The following is a 20,369-nucleotide window of genomic DNA, read 5'->3' on the forward strand; positions in this document are numbered from 1 at the left end:
GTGCTCCAAGATCAGGTATTTCAGGGCAAATCAAGGAGACACCGTGCTCACACAAAATCAACAGAATTCAGCCAAAATCAAACTTTGTCCAAGGAACACAGCCTTTCTGCAAATTTGAGCAATAAATCTCGCAGCGTTTCACCGTTAATGGTAGCTGATGGGTGGTGTTGTCTCCACTCCTATGCATGCACTTTTTTTTTAGTCTCTTAAATATCCTGTGACCATATGGCAAGGTTTTTATGTGTCTTTTACTGTGTTGGGCACGGTCAACGTGCCAATCACACTGTGCCACATCAGTAAACAGATCAGCCAGATATCACCCATCAGGCACCTTCTGCCACAGCTGTCAACTTCCTATTCAATTTCCACTGCAAAGCCTAAAAACATTGCTGAGAAATTCCGGTTTAAAAAAAAAAAACAATCCTGGAGGGACTGACATCTGCACTTATTTGTACCACCTTGCACAGTAAATTGAAGCTCTGACATAAAACTCTGCCCTGAATCCCAGTTCCCGTGACCCGCCTCCCTTTCTGCTCTCCACTCTTCCAGTTATTTTGGGCTTTTAACCAAGTTATGAATTCAGTGTGATTACCTGAGCACATTTCCTTCTTTCTGTCCATCCTCCTTGAGGAACGCCAGAGACCCATGAACGGAGAGTGGGTTGGCTGGATGATAGTGGTTACCTTGGAGCAGAAGTCATGGTTCTTCACCCCGGTGCTGCTCTGCATTGGACCGCTGACGTTCCACCCTGGATACACCGCGTCCGTGGAGCTGCTTTGATCTGTTTAAAATGCTGTGGCTCATTTGTGCTCAATCACATTTTCCCTGGATGGGAATTAGCAGTTAAGCACATTAGAGAAACTAACAGTGCCGAGCCGCGTCTTGTGTCACGTGTGGCCACTACCTGACATGGAACTATATGACAGAAAAGAAGTCAGCGCCAATCCACAGACATGTGGCCAAAACAAAATAGGCATAAAGAGAAGAGGAAAAGTGTTGCTCATCAGGTTCTTCAGTCTCTGTTCCTCCACTGGAGGGACATTCTCCATTGATTCCAGTGTTTCCAAAAAATGGAGACAGGTGGGAGATTTGAAATGGGATAGGTGTTGAGTTGGGCTGAAGGTCCCTCATCAACCACTTGTGGAAGACACCCGCATCTTCGGGATAGAAATGGGATAAAGGTGAGCAGCCTCCGTTTTGATGTACCTTCTATCTACTGAGGACAAAACCTATTCCGATCCTCTCTCAGATGTGGTATTAGCTGTAACATTTAGAAGTTTCCCAAAGCAACTGGTTGCAGGTAGCGCTCAATCTGCTTACTGATCAGGATTTGTGAATGAGCTTGACATGTCTTGGTCCCAGAGTTAGAGGGCAGACTGTTGGTCTGACTGTTATCGCTGTAATGCCCTGAGTGCCCTGAGTATTCTGCCACTGAACTTGGAATAGCTCGGCTTCTGTTTTTATATATATATATAAAATAATAGGGTGTGCACAGTGGCGTGGCATTAACGTAAGGGCCTCATAACTCCAATGTTGTGGGCTCTGGATTTCGCACACCCAATAAAGCTGCTAGACAACGCATCCATTTATCAGCTCATAGCTATAATTGACACTTGAGAAATGGGGTATGGCTACAGTACCTTCTGCAGACATGCCCTCAACACTTCAGGAGATTTAAAAAAAAAAAGTTAATACGTTTATATTGACATAAAATTTGGCTGAAGGCTTAGTAACATATTATTCAATAGTATGTTTTTTACTATTGTCCACTGCTTTACACTCTAACATAATTTGCAATATTTCTGCCCTTTTAACTAGTGACTGCAAGTTGACAAATCCTATGCATTGACAAATGCTATGCACATGATCACAATCACTCTACTTCATCTTGGCCATCTTAGCCAAGTATCATGGTCATCAGATCCCTTGGTGGTGTTCGCCTACATGAGCTGGGACCAGTCTGGCATCAGATGTGATTACTTCCTAATTTCTTGTCACGTCACCTCAGCCCTACATGTGCCAGCTGACTTCCAGCCTTATCGGACGTGTGGTACAGGGATTTTACCTGGAATGAATGGTTGATACGTTCTGTATTCCAGATCATTTATTTAAAAAAATATATTATGAAGATCAGTGAGTGTTTTAATTAAAGTGTGTTCCTAATAAATATAATCACAAATCAAATTCAATTTTTATAAATAAAATTTATAAAGCACTTTAAAACAACGCAGTTCAAAATGCAAGATAGGTTTATTGTCAGTACAACAGTATACAGTAAAGTAAAGTAAAATAAAGTGAAGTGATTGTCACATGTGATACACAGCAGCGCACAGTGCACACAGTGAAATTTGTCCTCTGCATTTAACCCATCACCCTGAGTGAGCAGTGGGCAGCCATGACAGGCGCCCGGGGAGCAGTGTGTGGTGACGGTGCTTTGCTCAGTGGTACCTCAGTGGCACCTTGGCGGGTCGGGATTCGAACCGGCAACCTTCTGATTACGGGGCCGCTTCCTTAACCGCTAGGCCACCACTGCCCCAGTGTATTACAGTGTATTGAAATAATGTGAAGTTGACCAAAGTACTTTACACAGACAAAGAGAAAAGAGAGAGACAGCAAACAAAAACCATAAAAAATAACAAATAAACCGGTAAAATCCAACATCTTAGACAGATTTAAAAAATGTGTTTCAAGGGAGCTCTTAAAAGCAGGAAGGGAGTTGGCCTGTCTGATGTTCAAGGGCATTTTGGAGTTTTCGAGCAGCGACTGAAATCTACTTCCTATTTTGTTTTCCCAATCCCAGCGTATTTTCCATGGATTGAGTAAATAATACTGACTAAAAAAAACGTGTTGGTCCCAGAAAGGCAGAAAAAGAGAGTTTTATTAATGCTTTAAGCAAACACACTGCGGGTCATACATCTAACTCATTCCCCCTCTTTGATGAGCTGTGTACAACAGCAGGGTGGTGATGATCCATGAACGTACCCCACTCAAAACCAAACGAACTGGGCGTCTGTCCAGCAAAGAGATCAAGGATGAAGAGCGACGCAACAGTCGGTTACACACACAGTGCACTACACCACTACAACACCCTTCTGTGTACATGGCTGGTCTACCACAATGTGCCTCTGGAGTCTTCAGCGTACACTACCAGTCACAAATTGGACTCGCCTACTCATTTATGGGTCTTGCATTTTTCTATATGATAAAACAAGGCCTACGAAATAAGACACATGAGGTTATGTAATAAACAAAAAAAATTGCAAACAAGGCAGAAAGTTGAACGTCTGAGTCTCTCCAAAATGGGGAGCTTTTGCTGTGATGGCAGTCTTCTCTCCACCACCTTTAATTAAACAACAGTGGGTGGTAGTAGCCTAGTGGGTAACTCACTCGCCTGTGAACCAGAAGACTCAGGTTCAAACCCCAATTACTACCATTGTGTCCCTGAGCAAGACACTTAACCCTGGGTGTCTCCAAGGGGGACTGTCCCTGTAACTACTGATTGTAAGTCGGCGTCTGAAAAATTCTGTAACTGTAAACAACAGGGATGATTTTTACAAGTCCAGAAATGCTGAACACTTCATAATTGATCACCCATGTTAATCAGCTTCTCATCAAGCGGCCTTTGATGACAACAATAGTGAACAAAGTAGTCATGACAGTAAAAAGAAGCAACTCCAAAAACGGATTAATCACATATTAACACATATTTCACTTTCTCCTGCAATAAAAAAAAAATCCTTGAAATGGATTCTTCAAAATGGCTTCAGCTGACTGTCCATAACGGCTACAGAGTGGTTGTGATCAAACTTTTGACTGGTAGTGTACTTCCCCAACGGGCGGAAGGGACGAGGCTTTAGAACAGGGCTAACTGTGGCCTAAAGAGGCTTATGAGAAGCTGCAGGTTTAGATTAACATTTAAACCTCTCTCATCTCTTTAGCACCTGAGACACGTGCAGTGAAGACACTGATTATTACTGTACAAACCAACAGACTTTGCTGAGCATATTTGTTTAACCACTATAAACCTGTTTTTTTCATTTACATACTATACACACAGGTAACTTTTAACTTTATTAACACACAAAACATTTGTAAAACACTAAATTTAACACTTTGTAAACACTATAAAACACTATAGGACTAGACTTAATTCAAGAACAGGAAACCAACCTCGGGTGTATTCCGATCATCATGCAGTTGCCTGCGTGGTGCATTACAGGCTGCACAAGGTATTCAGCCACAATGAGTATGATTCCAAACCATAGATTGCACCTTGCTGAGCGCTTGCAACAAGTATTTGAAAGTATGTTCTTTGTACAAAGTTTTGTACTAATTATTCTATTTCACTAGTAAAAGGTAGCTGCAGCAAATATCCAAGGTGTTAATGTGACCCAGCTAACAAACAGAGGATTGTACATCTATGTGGCTGACGTTGTATAGGTCCAGAGTTGCGATTGAAGCGTTCCTGAACGTAATGCTGGTATTCATCCATTCGCAGCGTCATGTGACAGGCATCGGGACAGAGCAATGACATCTTGGAACCTTTCACATTGAACAATCAATGGCTATCCATTTGTAATAAATAATGTCCCAGAAGTCACCCAGTGGTGGCCTAGTGGGTAAAGAAACAGACCCATAATCATAAGGTTGCCGGTTCGAATCCCCAAACCACCAAGGTGCCACTGAGCAAACCACCAACATCACACGCTTCTCCCCGGGAACTTGTCACGGCTGCTCACTGCTCATCAAGGGTGATGGTTAAATACAGAGGACACATTTTGTTGTGTCACTGTGTGCTGTGCTGCAGTGTTTAACAATGACAATCACTTCACTTTCCCTTCAACCTGCATGTCAATTTGGATTTAGCCTCCCCCTCCACACAATGGATGGTCCACAATCCTCAGGGCCATTTCAACCAGCCTTCTGTTTTAGAAATCCTTTTTATTTGGGTTTTTTTTTCCCAGAAGAAAAATGTCAAACTTCACAAAAAGGAGATTTTTTTTCGACTCACCCAAGTCTGAAATTTCATCGGGAAAGATTTTAAAAACTATTCTTTCGTACCAAAGTCTGTCTGACCATTTATCTAAACATCAATGCAATTTAGTACCATTAAAAAAAGGTGATGAGAAAAGCAGGTTGAACGCACTTCTTAACTGTGGAATCATTGTGTGCGACTACATGAACAAACCACAGACAGACGTGCACATGCGCCTTCAGGCCTGACCAAAAAAAAAACGGATACGCCACATATTAGATGAACATCACTCTGCATGGAGAACATGAGGGGGAACTGAATCACAATTTCAAATGGTTCTGTGTGAAGGCAAAGCGTGAAATCAGAGGCCCAAAACATCACTGGCAATCATTATTAAAGATGAAGATAAAACAATCATAACTTAGATCAGATTGATATGGGGGAAAAATACGAAGAAAGTTTGATGCATGTCTGGTGAATCAAACCGTTCTGTACTGGCAAGTTTTGGCCAGTTGTCCCCAGACTGCCAAGCGACCTTAAAACATAATAAATAAATGCATAATTATTCAGTGCAAATCTAACAGCAAAAACAATGTGCGTTGAACGGGGTCGTGAAATGGGTGGAATCCTCTCTCTCCGAAATGGCCGAGCCCTTGCTAAAGCTGACTGAAACAACAAATCTACGCAATGTCCACTGTGTGGTCTGGCACTGGATAACATCTGCAGTGGCCACTGAAGGCCGGTGGCGCATCGCTGGGACTCGACTGGTCAGGCATCGGGTGAGCAGGTGGGCCGTGTGCCCGTCATGTCTGCGCCAGATGCAGTTCCTCCAGGCCGTGTTTGCCCAGGTGGTACCGTGCAAGGTCCTTTCTTGTCACTAGGCCCACCACCTTTAAAGACAGGAGATACGCCTTTTGTCAAAGAGAGGCAGTGTGCCCACACAGATGTCCAATTGAAAGATTTTAAAATAAACAGATAAATAAATAAAGCCCTGATAATGGGGACAATGGCTGCAGGTACATGGGATGGATTTATTCCAATTCAAATATGGTCACTTTCAGAAAGACACCTCAATGATGTAATAAAAAAAGTGATTCCATCTAGAGTTATAGTGTCCTTATAATGTTTAATACCAAAAAACATTTTTAGCTCAAATGTTGGTCTTTATTTAATTACTTATTTCTATAGAAAACCAATAATACATGTTCGATTATATAGTCCAATCCCAATTAATTAAGACATCCATTTAATTGATTTAAAAGGGACTCTGATCATCGTTTTTATTTTTTTAACTATACAGTTTGGTATAGTTAAAATGGTGTTGAACATGCAAACTGACTTTTGAGGTAAATTAAATTGTAAGTAAGGTCCCCCACAAGGATTATTTTGCACCAAAAATGTAGAATCAACATTTCTACAACATTCTACATTGTCGTAATTTCAAGTAAATGGGTGGTGCTTTTTTTTTTTGCTTCTGGCTCGTCCTGTAAGGCGCCATCATTTGTTAAACACTTCTGAAAGAATCCAGACTCTCTTGTTTTGAACACCATAATTTACCGACAGCTCTCTTAACAACGTAAATAAAAATAAGCAACGTGCAGGAACCATAAAAGGCATGAATGCTGAAACAAGAGGAAGACCTTGAACTCAAGGGGGTGGGGAGGGGCATGTAGTGACAATTATTGGACTAAGCGGACTATTTGAAAATGGTTTAAATAGGCATCGTTCCGTACATGTACAGAACACTCCTGCTCACCCTGTTCTCGTCATCCACCACAGCCAGATGCCTGAGGCCCAGCGCCCTGAACAGCTTAAACACTCGGGGAAGAGACGTTTCCTGCAGCAGAGGACATGGAACACTTAATTACTACAAAATGTCAACTGGCTGAAACGTACAGAGCTACTCTGCTTACGAGGGCGACGCCCTGACAGACCTGTGGCACTGTGTACGGTGTGGGGTTCATGAATTCAGTCAGGTCCATCATGCACTCCCTCTCGTCCTGAGAGACGTGGATGGACTGGATGGGAGGGAAGCGGGGGTACGCGTCTCGGAAGTCCTTTAGCTGCAGCTTACGTTGACTGAGGCGGGAACGTGCCCTCTCCACAAACACCTGTAAAAAATGTACAGTATATACATCCACTTTGATCAAAGAAACCGTCGGTTCACTTTTTAAGACTTGACATACTGATATACAGAGAAACACTACCATTCAAACCCAGGGTCATTTACTCGGGGGTAGTGGTTGCCTAGCGGTTAAGAAAGTGGTCCCATAATCAGAAGGTTGCTGCTCCCCGATCGCCTGTCATGGCTGCCCACTGCTCACCAAGCGTAATGGTTAAAAGCAGAGGACACATTTCGTTGTGTCACCGTGTGCTGTGCTGCAGTGTTTCACAATGACAATCACTTCACTTTCACTTTAATGTCCCAAATGGGTCAAAAATCCTGTCCAAAAATTGTTAGGTCCAAATGGCTTTTAACGATGCAATAACTTCATTAGCAACAGTTAGACTTTCCAAAGGAATGCTGTGTTCACATCTTCAATTCTGTCACAGATTATAGAAATGATCTTAGTATTGATGAAAACTGTTGGCCTGATTAAAGAAGCATTAAAAATGGCCACCATCCTAACTTCAGGCCACTTCAATATGTTGTACATCATAAAATGTAGTCCACTACATTGGCTATTACTATTAAGTTTTTTTTTATATACTAAGTTTTTTTCATGGAAAAAAAGGACATTTCTAAATGACCCTAAACATTTGAATGGTAGTGTTTATAATATGTTTATACGTGTAGCTTTGTATTCTGTAAGAACTGAGTAATGAAAAACCAGTCCAAAGACATCACCAACCTATTCATTATTTTGTAATTTTCATTTAAAAGGTGGTACATATTTTAAATATTTTTTTTAATTATTTGTTTATTTATTAAATCTCAATAACTCTTAAGAAAAGCATTCCTCACCTTGTGCTTCAGTAGAACAATCAGCTGCGAACGAAGGATGAGACCACAGAGTTTCCCAGGCTGCCAGGAAGAGGATGCACTGATTAAAAAGAGGATGCATGGTGGCAGTCCACCACAGCTTAAGCAATAAATGTCACTTCAATTAAGGCTGGAGAAAAAGAACCAGAGAAACCTTCTATGCTGGAACACATCTATTTATTCTCTTCCCTTTCCCATTTTTATCTACACAGCATTTCCCAACAGTGCAGTTCCAACAGAACAGGACCCTACACCATTTTCACTCAAACCTACAAAACTGATTTTCCAGGGCATACTGAGAAACAGTGGATGGGAGTAAAAAATAAGAAACAATTCCAATTTCTACCTCATCGCTGGCCGCACTCTCGACAACTACAGGGAAGCCATTGTGATTGGTTGAGGTGTTGCTCAGGACATCCACAATGGTCCCAACTCTCTCCACCCTGTTGAAGCAGGTCACTGGAGAGCTCATCACCTCCCTGTAAAGGGTGACGAAAGAGATCTCAGACTTCGACAGATCTGACTGTTCCGGACAGGGCACTACTTACCTGGCAGTCAACCAATGGGAAGTGGCAGGGGCCTCCCAGTGAAGGAATGGAACACTCTGGAGTTTGATGTGGATGTCGTACAAGCCCTGTTAACATTGACACACCTTGTTCATTTTTGACATGTTCAACAGTGAAGCATTGAAGTATATAAATAGATGTACACAAGGAAACAAAAAGGGCTTTCCTCACCTCGACAAAGTAATCTCCTACTATCTTGGCTGTCATCAGGACAAGCATGATAGGAAGACCATAGGTGACATTGCCAGTCGCTTCCACCATGATAACAGTGAGGCTTAGGGTCATTCTGACAATACCACCTGTCCAGAGGCAAATGAAAGGTGAAACAGTCTTCAACATCTATTCACTGACAGCCTGATTTCAACAGAGCAAGAGGAAGGAAAAAAAAAAAGATAAATTCTTGAAGTGTGAATATCGTGTTAACAATAAAGCTCTCTTCAATCTCATCATTTCAGTAGCAGAGTGGTTTTTACTGCACCCCTGAAGAACACACTGAACCAAGAAGGACAGAATGACTTAATGACTGGAAGTTGCTATGGATCACAAATGTAAATGTACGCACCCAGCTGTGCTGCAGCACCCATTAGAGCGTACTTGCCAGGATCTGCCCATATCTACCACAAACAAGCGGAGAAAAGCATGAGGCACGTACGGCACATCATGCATTCAGGTACTGTGTTTTGTAATATAATCATATTACACTCACTTTGCCGGATGTGAAGTAGGCCAGCAGAATGCCAAAGAGCCGGCCCCAGGCTGCACCAATCAGGAGGGAGGGGATGAAGACACCAGCGGACACGGTCAGGCCGTATGTCCAGCACGCGAGGAAGAAGTAAGTCAGCGTGAAGGCTCCCAACGTCAATGGATTATATGAGCCTGAGAAAGAAGATAAATCATCTTTTTAAAAAAAATATCACGGGATTATAATATTACAAAAATACTTAATTAAGACTGATCAAGCAACACTGTCAACGGCACAGTTCATGAAGCATCTTTAACAAATGCAACAATTCATATTGCGCTCGTCAATGCATTTCATCAGTCTTACACAAGAGGGTGGTGTAACACAAGCGAGACACAACGATCTTAGAACAGTCTAAGGTTTATATTTCAAATAATATCATCTCTTTTTTTGTGTGTGTGTCTGGGGTCGAGGGGGCTCAGGTGGACATGCCAGATTCTGGCAAAGTATTTAGCTCCATTCTCTCTCCAGAACGTGGGAGGTGCATGCGATGTGCCAGCAGAGTTATTTCCTGTGCTTGTTCCTAAATCACCCGCTGAGTCATACAGTACCTTGTCTCATAAACAACACAAACACACACACACACACACACACACACACACATCCATGTTCCACAGGGTATAGATTGCCATAAAACAACATGGAAAAAGTCCAGACAGACAAGAGGAAACCAGATGCCAGCAACACAACAAGACCAAGAGACAGAAAGAGACTCAGAGACAAACCTGGCGGGTTGTGGAACAGGCTGCGGACGCTCCTCTCGGGTGTATTGAAGAATGCCGTGGCCATCGAGTTGTACTCGCCATCAGCACAGAACAGCTGCGCCACCGAGACAACAGAAGTCAGAGACAAATACCCACAACCCCCCAGGATTACAAGGCAAAGGACGGCGAGCAATTTCCACCATGTCGCCTTCATTTGACCAGGCGTGTCTGTGACCTGACGTTTAGTCTAACCTGCAGGGGGTACTCCTCGGACTGGTCCTCACTGAGGGGCTGGCAGTCGTTGGAGAAATAAATCATGGCGAACGACACAGTGGCCGTCACCGCTGCCACCAGCATGGCCTCCATCACCTGCAGGCATGGTCGGTGCACGTACCTGCGGAACAGAAGCTCTTCAGAATGGAGTTCAGAATGGAAGGCAATGGGATTAAGGAATATCCAACTTACCTGATCCGGAATATCGTTAACCAGTAATTCAGGACATTAAATAGAGCTCCCAAGAATCCACCTGGATCCAGAAAATATATATATATATATAACTTTTCATTATTATTACGTGGGAATCTAAGGACAGTTTGACTTTCAAAATAATAAATAAGAATAAATACAGGTCCCCTCACCAAAAGCACCCATAGCAATGAACAGAGGGATCTCATACAGGTTGTAGACCACACGCTGTGGACGAAAACAAGACCTTAGACCTACAAATCTGAACCCACAACACGCTTGTCAGGAGGCGCGGTGTGAGCAGTGTTATGATGCATTAACACAGGAGCGTAGCAAACTCTCCATGCATCAGCTGACACACTTAACAGCTTGCTGCTTTGTGGGGGTTTCTCCTGTTCTCCACCAAAACAATCATTCTTCTATAATTCCTTCAGGCATCCCATAACACGGAAATATTTTACATCATTACATGCAAAAGGCTCACTGTGGACTGCTTTTAGCTTCTTTCAAAACCTTTATATTTGAATGAACCTCTTCTGAATAAATGAACAGTGAAACTGATGAATGTTTAAATGTCAGTGAGAGTTGCTGCAGTAAAAATGCACCATTTCATACCTAAAACAGTTACATCTCCTCCTGAAAGCAATTTGAAATGAACTGACAAAACAGAAAGGTGGTCTAGAAAGGCAGAGCAGATGCTTACATCACTTTCGAATTGACCAAAGTTAATTAAACCAGGATTGGAGAGGTCACCAGGGTTGTTATGGTATAGACCCAGGAAGAAGTTCAGAGTGAAGGTGGAAATCATTGAAGCAAAAAACTGTATTAAAAAAGAGAGAGAGGATCATTTCACTGAAATAAAATCAAGTTTGGAATGAAGAAAACACATGGATGCTTCACACTCTTCACTTACTATCCTCCAAGTCAACATCTGGTTCCAGAAGGAAGCTCCTTCCTCCAAACTGAAAAGTACTCCACCTAACAAAAGGCAGATTTTTTTTCCTTTTTATCTCTCACAACAGCTTTTGCAGACAGACATCATCTTCAAAGCGTGACTTTTTATTTCACTTGCCCTATACTTAATAAATGGAAAACTGTGGTAGTGTCACACTTTGTCGTGTCCCTTGTTGTGTAACTGTGGTGAGAAGAACTGCCAGAGTAGACGGTCCAACGTACCAACGGGTGCTCCGAAAGCAGCTGACACACCGGCAGCAGCGCCGGCTGACACGAAATCCCTCTTCTCCGTGTCTCTGCGAAAGTACTCAAAGATCTGCAAAAAATATATACGGGCAAATAGTCAGAAATTACGCTCCACAGGTCAAAGCAGGCAGCGGATGTCATCTGTGAGGAAAAACTACCTTGAAGTCTTTCTTCAGCGAGGTGCTCCTGCCCTGTGACACCCCGGCAGCCACCACTGCCCCAGAGTGGATCATGGGTCCTTCCTAAAGGTAGGTGAGGCAAGACCGTCAGGTACACAGAGCTGGTTGAGATGCTTGAAAAATCATGTCATATTCATGCTTCCACATTGCAATATAATTTTCAGTAGATCTTCATAATATGATTAATTAAAGAAAAGGTGAAAGTTTAAGCAGCAGGACATTTTGCATGAAATAAGCAAAGAAATTACAAGATAAAAGATCAAATAAAAGTTGACCTTTGGAAGAACTTTACCTTCCCAACTGCAAGGCCTCCAGCCACTGAGCAGATGACTCCACACACTTTCACCACGAGGGTCTACAACAGAAATATTGGGTTATAAGAAATACATAAATCATGCACACTTATATTTTGTGTATTTAGACATTGCATTTGATGCACTATTACACTCGATGAATCAGTGGAGCCAAAGCATGATTTTCAGACTGACGCCTTGACAACAGCATGTACAGAAAATATCCATATTGCATTAACTACGTTGTGCCTACGTCCCAGTGTATTTGTGTAAGCAAGTGACAACTATGTTGAATGTTACCTTTAAGCGAACCACACGAGGGATCTTCACACCATTTAAAAAACACTTTATCTGTGGGATGCCGCTGCCAGCAGCTATGGGCTAAGAGAGGAAATAAAGAATTGTTGTGAATTAAATGCGCTTTAAAATTATCCACCAACGGCAACTTTCGAGGTTCTGTTAAATGTCAAGAGCCTGAATGCTCCCACTCAATCATGTCAGATTTGCTGAAAACAATTCCAGGACGTTTGCACACTTCCTATATTTTAACTCCTAATAGTTTAGGCATAAAACAAATATTTTAGTTTTTTCTGATGAGCCACTTGGAGGCTGCTGTATCTATAAAAATATCTGTGAGTCCTTCCTATTTTCAAGGTTTAAAAGCTGGCACCTTTACTTGTAGAACATGGACTTAAAAATGTGTGCTTTTGGTTTACCATAGAATTCCGGGGACTTTGCTCAAATTCTATTCTATGCTCGATGGCAGCATATTTGATGGACTGTGGAAGTCGGAGGCTTGATGTTGCACATACACCTTAGCACACATGTGTGTATCTTGGACTCTTTCCCCTCCGTACTGAACAGACATTAAGGTTTAGAAATTGATCAAATAAATTTGGTGCCGTTTTTGCCACATTACAGAAAGAAAATAACAACATTCACCAGCATAAAGTTGACAGTTTGAAAGATTAGATGTATGCTCAAAAAAGTAACATTTGAAATTGTGGTGGTGTTGTACACGTGTAGCATTTATGGCCAATTAAGGTGCTCAGATGCTAACAAATTACCCTGACTTTATGACACAGGGCTAAAACTGGGAAGTGTGTTCATTTTTCACATGAGATGTTTGTGTGGGAGCATTCGGACACTTGAGAAGAAATGACCCATAACCACAGGTAAACTTAGCCCTAATCTCTAAAGGAGGAGGAGAAATACACTGGAAGCCAAATAAAGGTTTACCTCAAAATAAGCCACAATAATAGCTCCCACTATCACAAAGGCGGAGTTCAGCACTGCCCACAGGATCAGAGAGATGGAGAGACCCCCCACCTCGGTGAACTTCTCAATATCTGGCAGGAGAAAGTCAAGGCTGTCTGTCATCGTAACAGAAAGAGTTCACGCAGCCGTAAGAAAGCTCCAGTGCAGCCCTGATACAGGGAAATGGATGAGGCAAGTAAATCGTATTAAACTGTGTGGTTCATAAAGGATACTGTCTTTAACAACCTGGTATTTCAGGCCTGCCAGGTGCTCGACCACAATGTCGATGAAGCAAGCGATGAGACCAGTCAGGAAACCGATGAGCCCGCATATAACCCACCGACTTATTTCCAGACATCTGAAAGACTGAAGATGAAGAATTCCAACAGCAGTATTCTACAACCATGATTTCCATGCATTCAACTGCTGTGCTCACCACGTAGCTCATCCGCCTCTCTTCTTCCAAAAACAGCTGATTCTCACTGTTGTCGTAGTCAAGACTCTGAGGGCAGACAGTCAAAAATCATAGCGGATTTAGTAATTATTCCCACGTTTATTGCATTAGCAATAATTTGTTACATTATTGACATTAATTGAGCAAAAAAAATACATTTCCTCTTACATTTCCAACACCAGACAAAGACAAAGCACAACAGATTCAAGCCGTGAAACCGGAAATGGAAGGGAAGGCCGTGTCCTCTCAATTACCTCATATTTGAGTGAAAGCAGCTTCTCATTGTGGGGGATCTCCTTGGGTCTGCTTCTGACTGAGTCCTGTGTACAGTAGATAAAAGATCTAAAATGAACTGGGAACTGATTGGTTTACTCAAAAACATCATTAAATCATTCCTGTGCAGACAGTGCAATCCACTCAAAAAGTCACAATGGAACTTTCAGAAATAGAACTTTCCACGGGGCCTGAATGAGTCAGGGCGGCCATACAGAATAACCACAAAGCAGATGACTGATGATTGAATAATGAAATGTCTAAATTCTCTAATTCGTCTCACTCAGGGGCATGACATGCAACCCAAAACCTCAAGAGTTCATCAATTAAGTGCAGCATCTGAGAAACTGGGAGTTCATTGTTGCACAGTCACGGCAACTAAAATGGAAGAAAACATGGAAGTGGGCTTCGCTTATTACTTTTTACTATTCCGGAACAAAGTTACATATAATAATAATAATAATAATAATAATAATAATAAAAGTGAAGGCTTTTTAAATATAACAATATACAAAAATGCATATTATATTGTACAGTGAATATGCAATGGCATGCATGGTGTCGCCCAGACTTTTTTTTTTTTACAGTTATTCTGTCTGTTGGATTCTCTCGGTTTACCTCCTCTGGTGTGATCTCTTCCTCCAAGTCCACGGTGCTCAGCCTGCCTATGCGGAATATACTCCCCCCTGAAAGCTACAAAAGTCATTGCTTCATTTCAAACTCTCAGTTAAGAGTCCACTTGTGAAATGTGGTTTTTTTAACATTATGCAACAAGACTAGACAGCAGGAAACTGGACTTTCCAAACTGCCCTGTTGCGATCCCGTGTCCAGGTAGACAATCGGCGCAGGGCACTGGTGCGTCTTTAAATAAAGCGAGGAGAAAATCGTGCTCGCCTTATTAAATTAACTAGTTCATCATAGTTCCCAGGAAAGACGACGGGCCGCTTCCTTAACATTTGCATGCGAAACAACAGCAGCCTTCCTCGCGCCATGTACACTAAGCAGCAGCGAGGGTGAAAAGACCCCCGACGGTTCGTGGGATATTAATAAAGCGTGTAGATGCGCACGCATTTCTAACACGCCACGTAACCTACCTGTCTCGAGTATCTGACCCCCTCGGTGCCGTTGAGAAGAGGAGTAGCCTCCCCACGGGCGCTGTCATCGTCCCGACTGGACCACGACACTTTTTTGGTGATGTTGGCCATGCTGACGGCCAGTGGGTCTCGCGCTCCCCGAAAAACAAAATAATTTACACCCAAAAAAAAAAAAAGAAAAAAGCGAGGCCGGCAAAACTATCCAGGGCAGTCGGTCCCCATGACTAACAATCATAAAACAAGCTCGTGACGGTTTTACGGGTACCGCGCAGGGCCAAAATCCGCTCAGGCCTCTGGGAAATGTAGTTTTTACTGCGTGGTCGCTTAACGAGTGCTCGGCAGTTGTAGTCCCATTTGGCGCCAGGTCCACAGTAAAGATTCTTGGCTTCAGTAGGCATGAGCCGAATAACGTTAATACGCTTATGAGATTTATTTCCAGCTCTCGTTAAAATTTTGTAGCACAGAGTTGCAATAAGAACACCCAGGGTAAGACAAGGCAGATTTTTTGTTTTCAGTCAGGGGGAAAATGACCCTGAATGAAAATGTGCCTATATATATGACAATGAAGGAGGTAGAGAATGCTGTAAATGCTGTAAATCTAAATTTAATATTGTGAGAATGGTACACGTTCCTGAAGGTGGTGAGCTCTTAGCTCTTAGGCCATACAGTACAAAAGCTAAGACTTGTCTTTTCCTTTCTGAAATCACATATATATATATATGACAATAAAGGACACACCTATATATATTTATATACATTTCTTGTCTGTATGTACTGTATATCATGAACTTGCCTTTTTATGTCTTTAATTTCTATATTTGCATACTGAGTTGGATAAATAACTTTGCATTGCTTGTTATATGGTTTGAATGACAGTAAAGTTTACTTTAACTTAGTTTGAAAAAGTCACTAAACATAAATAAAATAAACCACAGTGCTGCAATTTTGTAAAACAGTTCAGTCCAAGAACTTTCCCTACATATGGTTTATTCAAATTCAAATGTTTATGGGGATATGAATACATGCATCCTTAAGGCTTACTTTACATCAGAACTTTCAGAGATGCATATCACTATTTGTGTCATGTACAGTGCTCAAGACATCCACAGCTGATGCGCTTCACAGACCCTTTCACCTGGTCCACATCATCCAGAGTGATGACTGTCCCCCTCGGCAGCCCCTTTCCTGTGGCAATCCAGGAAACCTCACCAGGGCTAAGGACCCGTGTCCATATTGCGAACCCTGCCACTCTTCCGACAAAGGCCTCTGCCTCGTCAAAGTCCCCTCCGACAGAATCCTGCTCTTGGCCCAAGATCAGTGTACCCCCAGGTGGGATCTCATAACCCTTCTGGAACCTTGAGCCCGTAGAGGTGATGCGGCGGTCAGTGTACTGCCAGTACTGGCCTTCAATGGAAGACCAGATAATGCACATGTGGTGCCACCTGTTGTCTAGGATGTTATCTATGGGAAGTTCACGATACACAGGATCACCAATCACAAAGTCCACGCTGCCTGCTGAGGAGATGTTACGGCCGTAGAGGACCAGTTTGTTGTCACTGTCTGCTGTGGCGTAAGACAGCAGTGTCCCCATGTACCCTACATCCACTCTCAGCCAGGTACAGATAGAAATTTCATGAAGACTGGTTGTGAATCCTTTTCTGAAAGTGGCGTAGTTTTCCGTTGAAGTTGAAGGAAACAGCAGCATGGAATTCACATTGCAAACTGATGGTTAGATAAAAATAGACTAGTTAGTGCACAGAAATAGCATTTGGATGTCATCTGTCATATAAACATCAGATTCCATTGTATTTCCTGATCTGACAAGTTTAGCTAAACACCAAATCATTCCGCCAACATGAATTCTCTTCTCAGGCATGATGACTCCCATTCTTTTTCAGGTTCATCAAGGTTTAACGTGCCTGATCTGTGAAATTTGATCTTGGAAAAAGACTGAATGCAGAAGCAGCTGCTTTCAACACCTTTTAAAGGTGTTTTTATTATGCAGGTTAAATGTCTTCTATCATGAAAATCTCACTTAGTGAGATTATTAAACATGAATACGAGTTCCCCTTGCCTGTCTATGGTCCTGCAGTGGCTAGAAATGGTGATAGGTGTAAAGAGAGCTTTGGTCATTCTACTTTGCCATTCAGAGAGAGGCAGCTCAGATGGACTAATCTGAAATCTAGATCTGGAAAGGTTACCTCCTGTTCCTCATGCTTGTTCCGTCCAGAGAATTTCCCACCCCTCCCCTAAAACATTATCTCCATCATCCGTCATGGTTTCCAAATGTGGGAAGCATTGCACTTGCGGTGATTGGATGTAAAAATGAGCACAAATTTCATTTTAGTTTTTTCTGGAAAACACAACTTCCTGTCTGCACCCTGGCTCTCCGATACATTGCGCAGCAATCGAAGAGTACTTCGAGCAGCGAAGAGAAAATACAAGAATCACAGCTTGACTCAGACCTACTGTATTACCAGAATCTTCTGCGCAAATTTTCAACTAACCTCACTGCTGCTACAACTGCTTTCTACAAAACTAGAAGCCTCTGCCCACAACCCTCAAAAACTCCACAACATCTTCTTATCCCTACTCAACCCTCTCCCACTGCCCCGTCTTCCCTAACAGCTGATGATTTTGCCAACTTCTTCACAGGGAAGATCGAAAAAAATCTCCACCACAAAATCCTACTCTACCCTCTGAAAACTCTACAATGACTCTAAATCAATTTTCTAAGCTCACATCTGATGAAATCATTCAGATTATATCTACAGGCAGCCCAACCACCTGTCCACTAGATCCAATCCCTTCTGCAATGCTTCAAACCATCTTCCCTGACCTCATCCCAATTAGACCGATATATAAGCAAAACTAATTATGTCAGGGGATATAAATAACCATTTTGTGTTACATTGTATTTTTATTTGTAATAAGAGGTGAAATAAATATAAATGTGCTGTTAATAGGGGGGACATACGTACTAGTTGCTGCTCTCTGTGGTAGGGGAAGTTGAGGGATTTTGTGTCTCACTGGGAGCTCAGTATCCTCAGTTGCAACTTCCTTTGATTGGGAATGAGATTCCGTTTGGAAGACAGTCTGTCTGGATCCGTGCATCCTTGTCCTCAGCCCCTTTTCAGTTCTGTGGTTCCTGGTTTGTGCACTGAGCCTGGGTGATGGGAGCCTCTTCTGCATCCTTCCTTTTTTGGAGGGTTTGGGTTGAGGTTTTGTGACATGCTGCATGCCCTGTAAAGGGTTCTGGGAAAATGACCTGCTGTGTAAACCGCTGGGTTGCACCAAGCTCTTCATTCTATCCTCAAGTTGATTCAGCTGGATCTGCTGCTTCACAAGTGCACTCTGGAGGCTTCTCATGCCATCTCTGACCTCTGCCTGGTGAGCTTTAACAGAGGCAGCATGATTTCTGTGCTCATGGAGGTCATGGGTTAGGTTGGAAAGAGCTACTTTCTGCTCATGGACCAGCCTGTGAGAAACCCTGGTAGCCCTCAATGCTCTCTCCAGACTGGTCGCCCTCATATCCAACTTCTTGATCTTTTTTTGCAGCTTTAAGTTCCAAGACTCGACAGAGGAGAGAACTGCATCTGTGGAGGCTTTAAAGTCACTAAGATCTCTGGACAGGCTGTCATACTGCTGGGTCAGTAGGCGGAAGTGGGTGTCTATGCTGTAGGAAATCTTGTCCACGGTACTCTGGAGGTGACCGAGGGTCGTACCTTGGAGTCCTTGGAGCTATTGTGTAGTCGCAAATTGACATTGTCATCATCAGCAAAGACAATATTTACAATCATTTCAATCACAAACACTAGATTCCTCAGGATTCCTAAGAACAACTGTAACAAGCTGCAGATTTCTCAGTATTAACAAGTGAAACAAACCTGTTCATCCAGCTGTCTCAGGTTCTGGAATAAAGGTTCCCTTGTGTCTGGTTGTGATGCACCTTGTTTCCAGGTCAGCTGGGTCTGGAGATAGACAATGATCAGAAGGAGGCTTGGTCCTGTTTTTCTGCTGTCCATAATGTGGAAGGTTCTTACAGATTTAGGGCTTTTCAAAAGTCAGGGCTGCTGGGGAACTGTCCATTTTATACCGATGTACGTCCCTCCCTGTACCAGAGTTTCCAGATGGATCTGTTGCTGGGGATACGCTGAAACCAACAGGAACACAAGTGAAAGAAGTAATGTCTTTACCAGAGCAAGCTTCTTTCCTTCTTTTTAATCTCTGTTTCTGCCAACCAGTAAATACAAATGTGCACACTCACTCACACACACAATTCATTAACATGAATTAATGATTGGGACTGTAGCTTCAGACCACCTTTATATTTTTTTGGGACAAACTAAGTCTTTGCAAGCTCAATCTATGAAAATTGCAGGACTGAATGCTAGTGCTGATATTGAGCCAATATTGGACTATAGCAGGTTCTTTTGTAACTTGATTGGAGCACTTATCCGTCATATCTTTCTCCGACACCGCGCTCCACTCTGCACCTTAGTTTTGATCTAACTGGTTAAAGGTTTGATTTTTAGATGTGTTTTGTTTATTACATAACCATGTTATTTCACTCCCGTGTCTTCAGTGTTGTTCTACAATGTAAAAAATGAATTGGTGTGTCCAAACTTTTGACTGATAAAGTATATGTATATAAGCAAATAGGTACATAGATACAGAATTTTTTATATATTCAGATACCAGTCTCTGCAAAAATGTTAGTCAGCAGTGGCATGTCCATTGATCAGGTAAACTTTTTTCAATGAGGGCCAAACTGATTTATACCTTTAAAAGCACAGATAAATTATTTATATGAAACAGAGACACAGACAGGGTTATGTAGGTTAAGAGCAGCAGGACTTTGAGCTGCTTCCAAAGCATTTTACTAAAGGCACTCAAAAAATTTTGTATTTGGACTCTGAGCCAGACTTGAATGCCATAGGTGATATAAACTAGTGGAATTCAGTGGGTTGAGCAACAACCCCCTCCTGTCTACCTTCCAGACCACAATCTGCACAGTTGTCTCATGCCTTTGAATAATTTTCCAGTCCCTCTTACGGCATCTACAAGTATTTACACTTCCAGTTGGAGGCTTTTGGAACATTGGAGGATGCCCACCATATAGTACATCTCTCTATTGAGTGCAAAGGAGGCACTCATTGAGAATGAAACATTTTAATATTCTCT

At 42.4% G+C, this 20,369-nt stretch overlaps 2 protein-coding genes across 2 annotated transcripts; both read right to left on the reverse strand.

The window, feature by feature from the left end:
- Positions 1 to 2,860: 2,860 nt before the first annotated feature.
- On the reverse strand, positions 2,861 to 15,411 carry clcn7 (chloride channel 7). Its single transcript, XM_028987742.1, has 25 exons — positions 15,186 to 15,411; positions 14,710 to 14,784; positions 14,073 to 14,138; positions 13,801 to 13,866; positions 13,598 to 13,730; positions 13,347 to 13,456; positions 12,408 to 12,488; positions 12,107 to 12,169; positions 11,794 to 11,877; positions 11,612 to 11,705; positions 11,349 to 11,413; positions 11,139 to 11,255; positions 10,609 to 10,663; positions 10,436 to 10,496; positions 10,223 to 10,364; positions 9,992 to 10,085; positions 9,231 to 9,400; positions 9,087 to 9,138; positions 8,696 to 8,823; positions 8,507 to 8,592; positions 8,305 to 8,437; positions 7,941 to 8,000; positions 6,910 to 7,086; positions 6,732 to 6,812; positions 2,861 to 5,865 (listed from the first exon to the last, which is right to left on the reverse strand). Exons 1-25 carry the CDS (start codon positions 15,294 to 15,296, stop codon positions 5,779 to 5,781), a joined length of 2,391 nt encoding a protein of 796 aa, XP_028843575.1. The 5' UTR covers positions 15,297 to 15,411; the 3' UTR covers positions 2,861 to 5,778.
- Positions 15,412 to 16,170: 759 nt separating this feature from the next.
- Positions 16,171 to 19,250, reverse strand: ptx4 (pentraxin 4, long). Its single transcript, XM_028987272.1, has 3 exons — positions 19,073 to 19,250; positions 18,167 to 18,926; positions 16,171 to 16,907 (listed from the first exon to the last, which is right to left on the reverse strand). Exons 1-3 carry the CDS (start codon positions 19,208 to 19,210, stop codon positions 16,267 to 16,269), a joined length of 1,539 nt encoding a protein of 512 aa, XP_028843105.1. The 5' UTR covers positions 19,211 to 19,250; the 3' UTR covers positions 16,171 to 16,266.
- Positions 19,251 to 20,369: the final 1,119 nt, after the last annotated feature.

The sequence above is a fragment of the Denticeps clupeoides genome, chromosome 7 (assembly GCF_900700375.1).
Source record: "Denticeps clupeoides chromosome 7, fDenClu1.1, whole genome shotgun sequence".
In the NCBI taxonomy this organism is placed as follows: domain Eukaryota; kingdom Metazoa; phylum Chordata; class Actinopteri; order Clupeiformes; family Denticipitidae; genus Denticeps; species Denticeps clupeoides.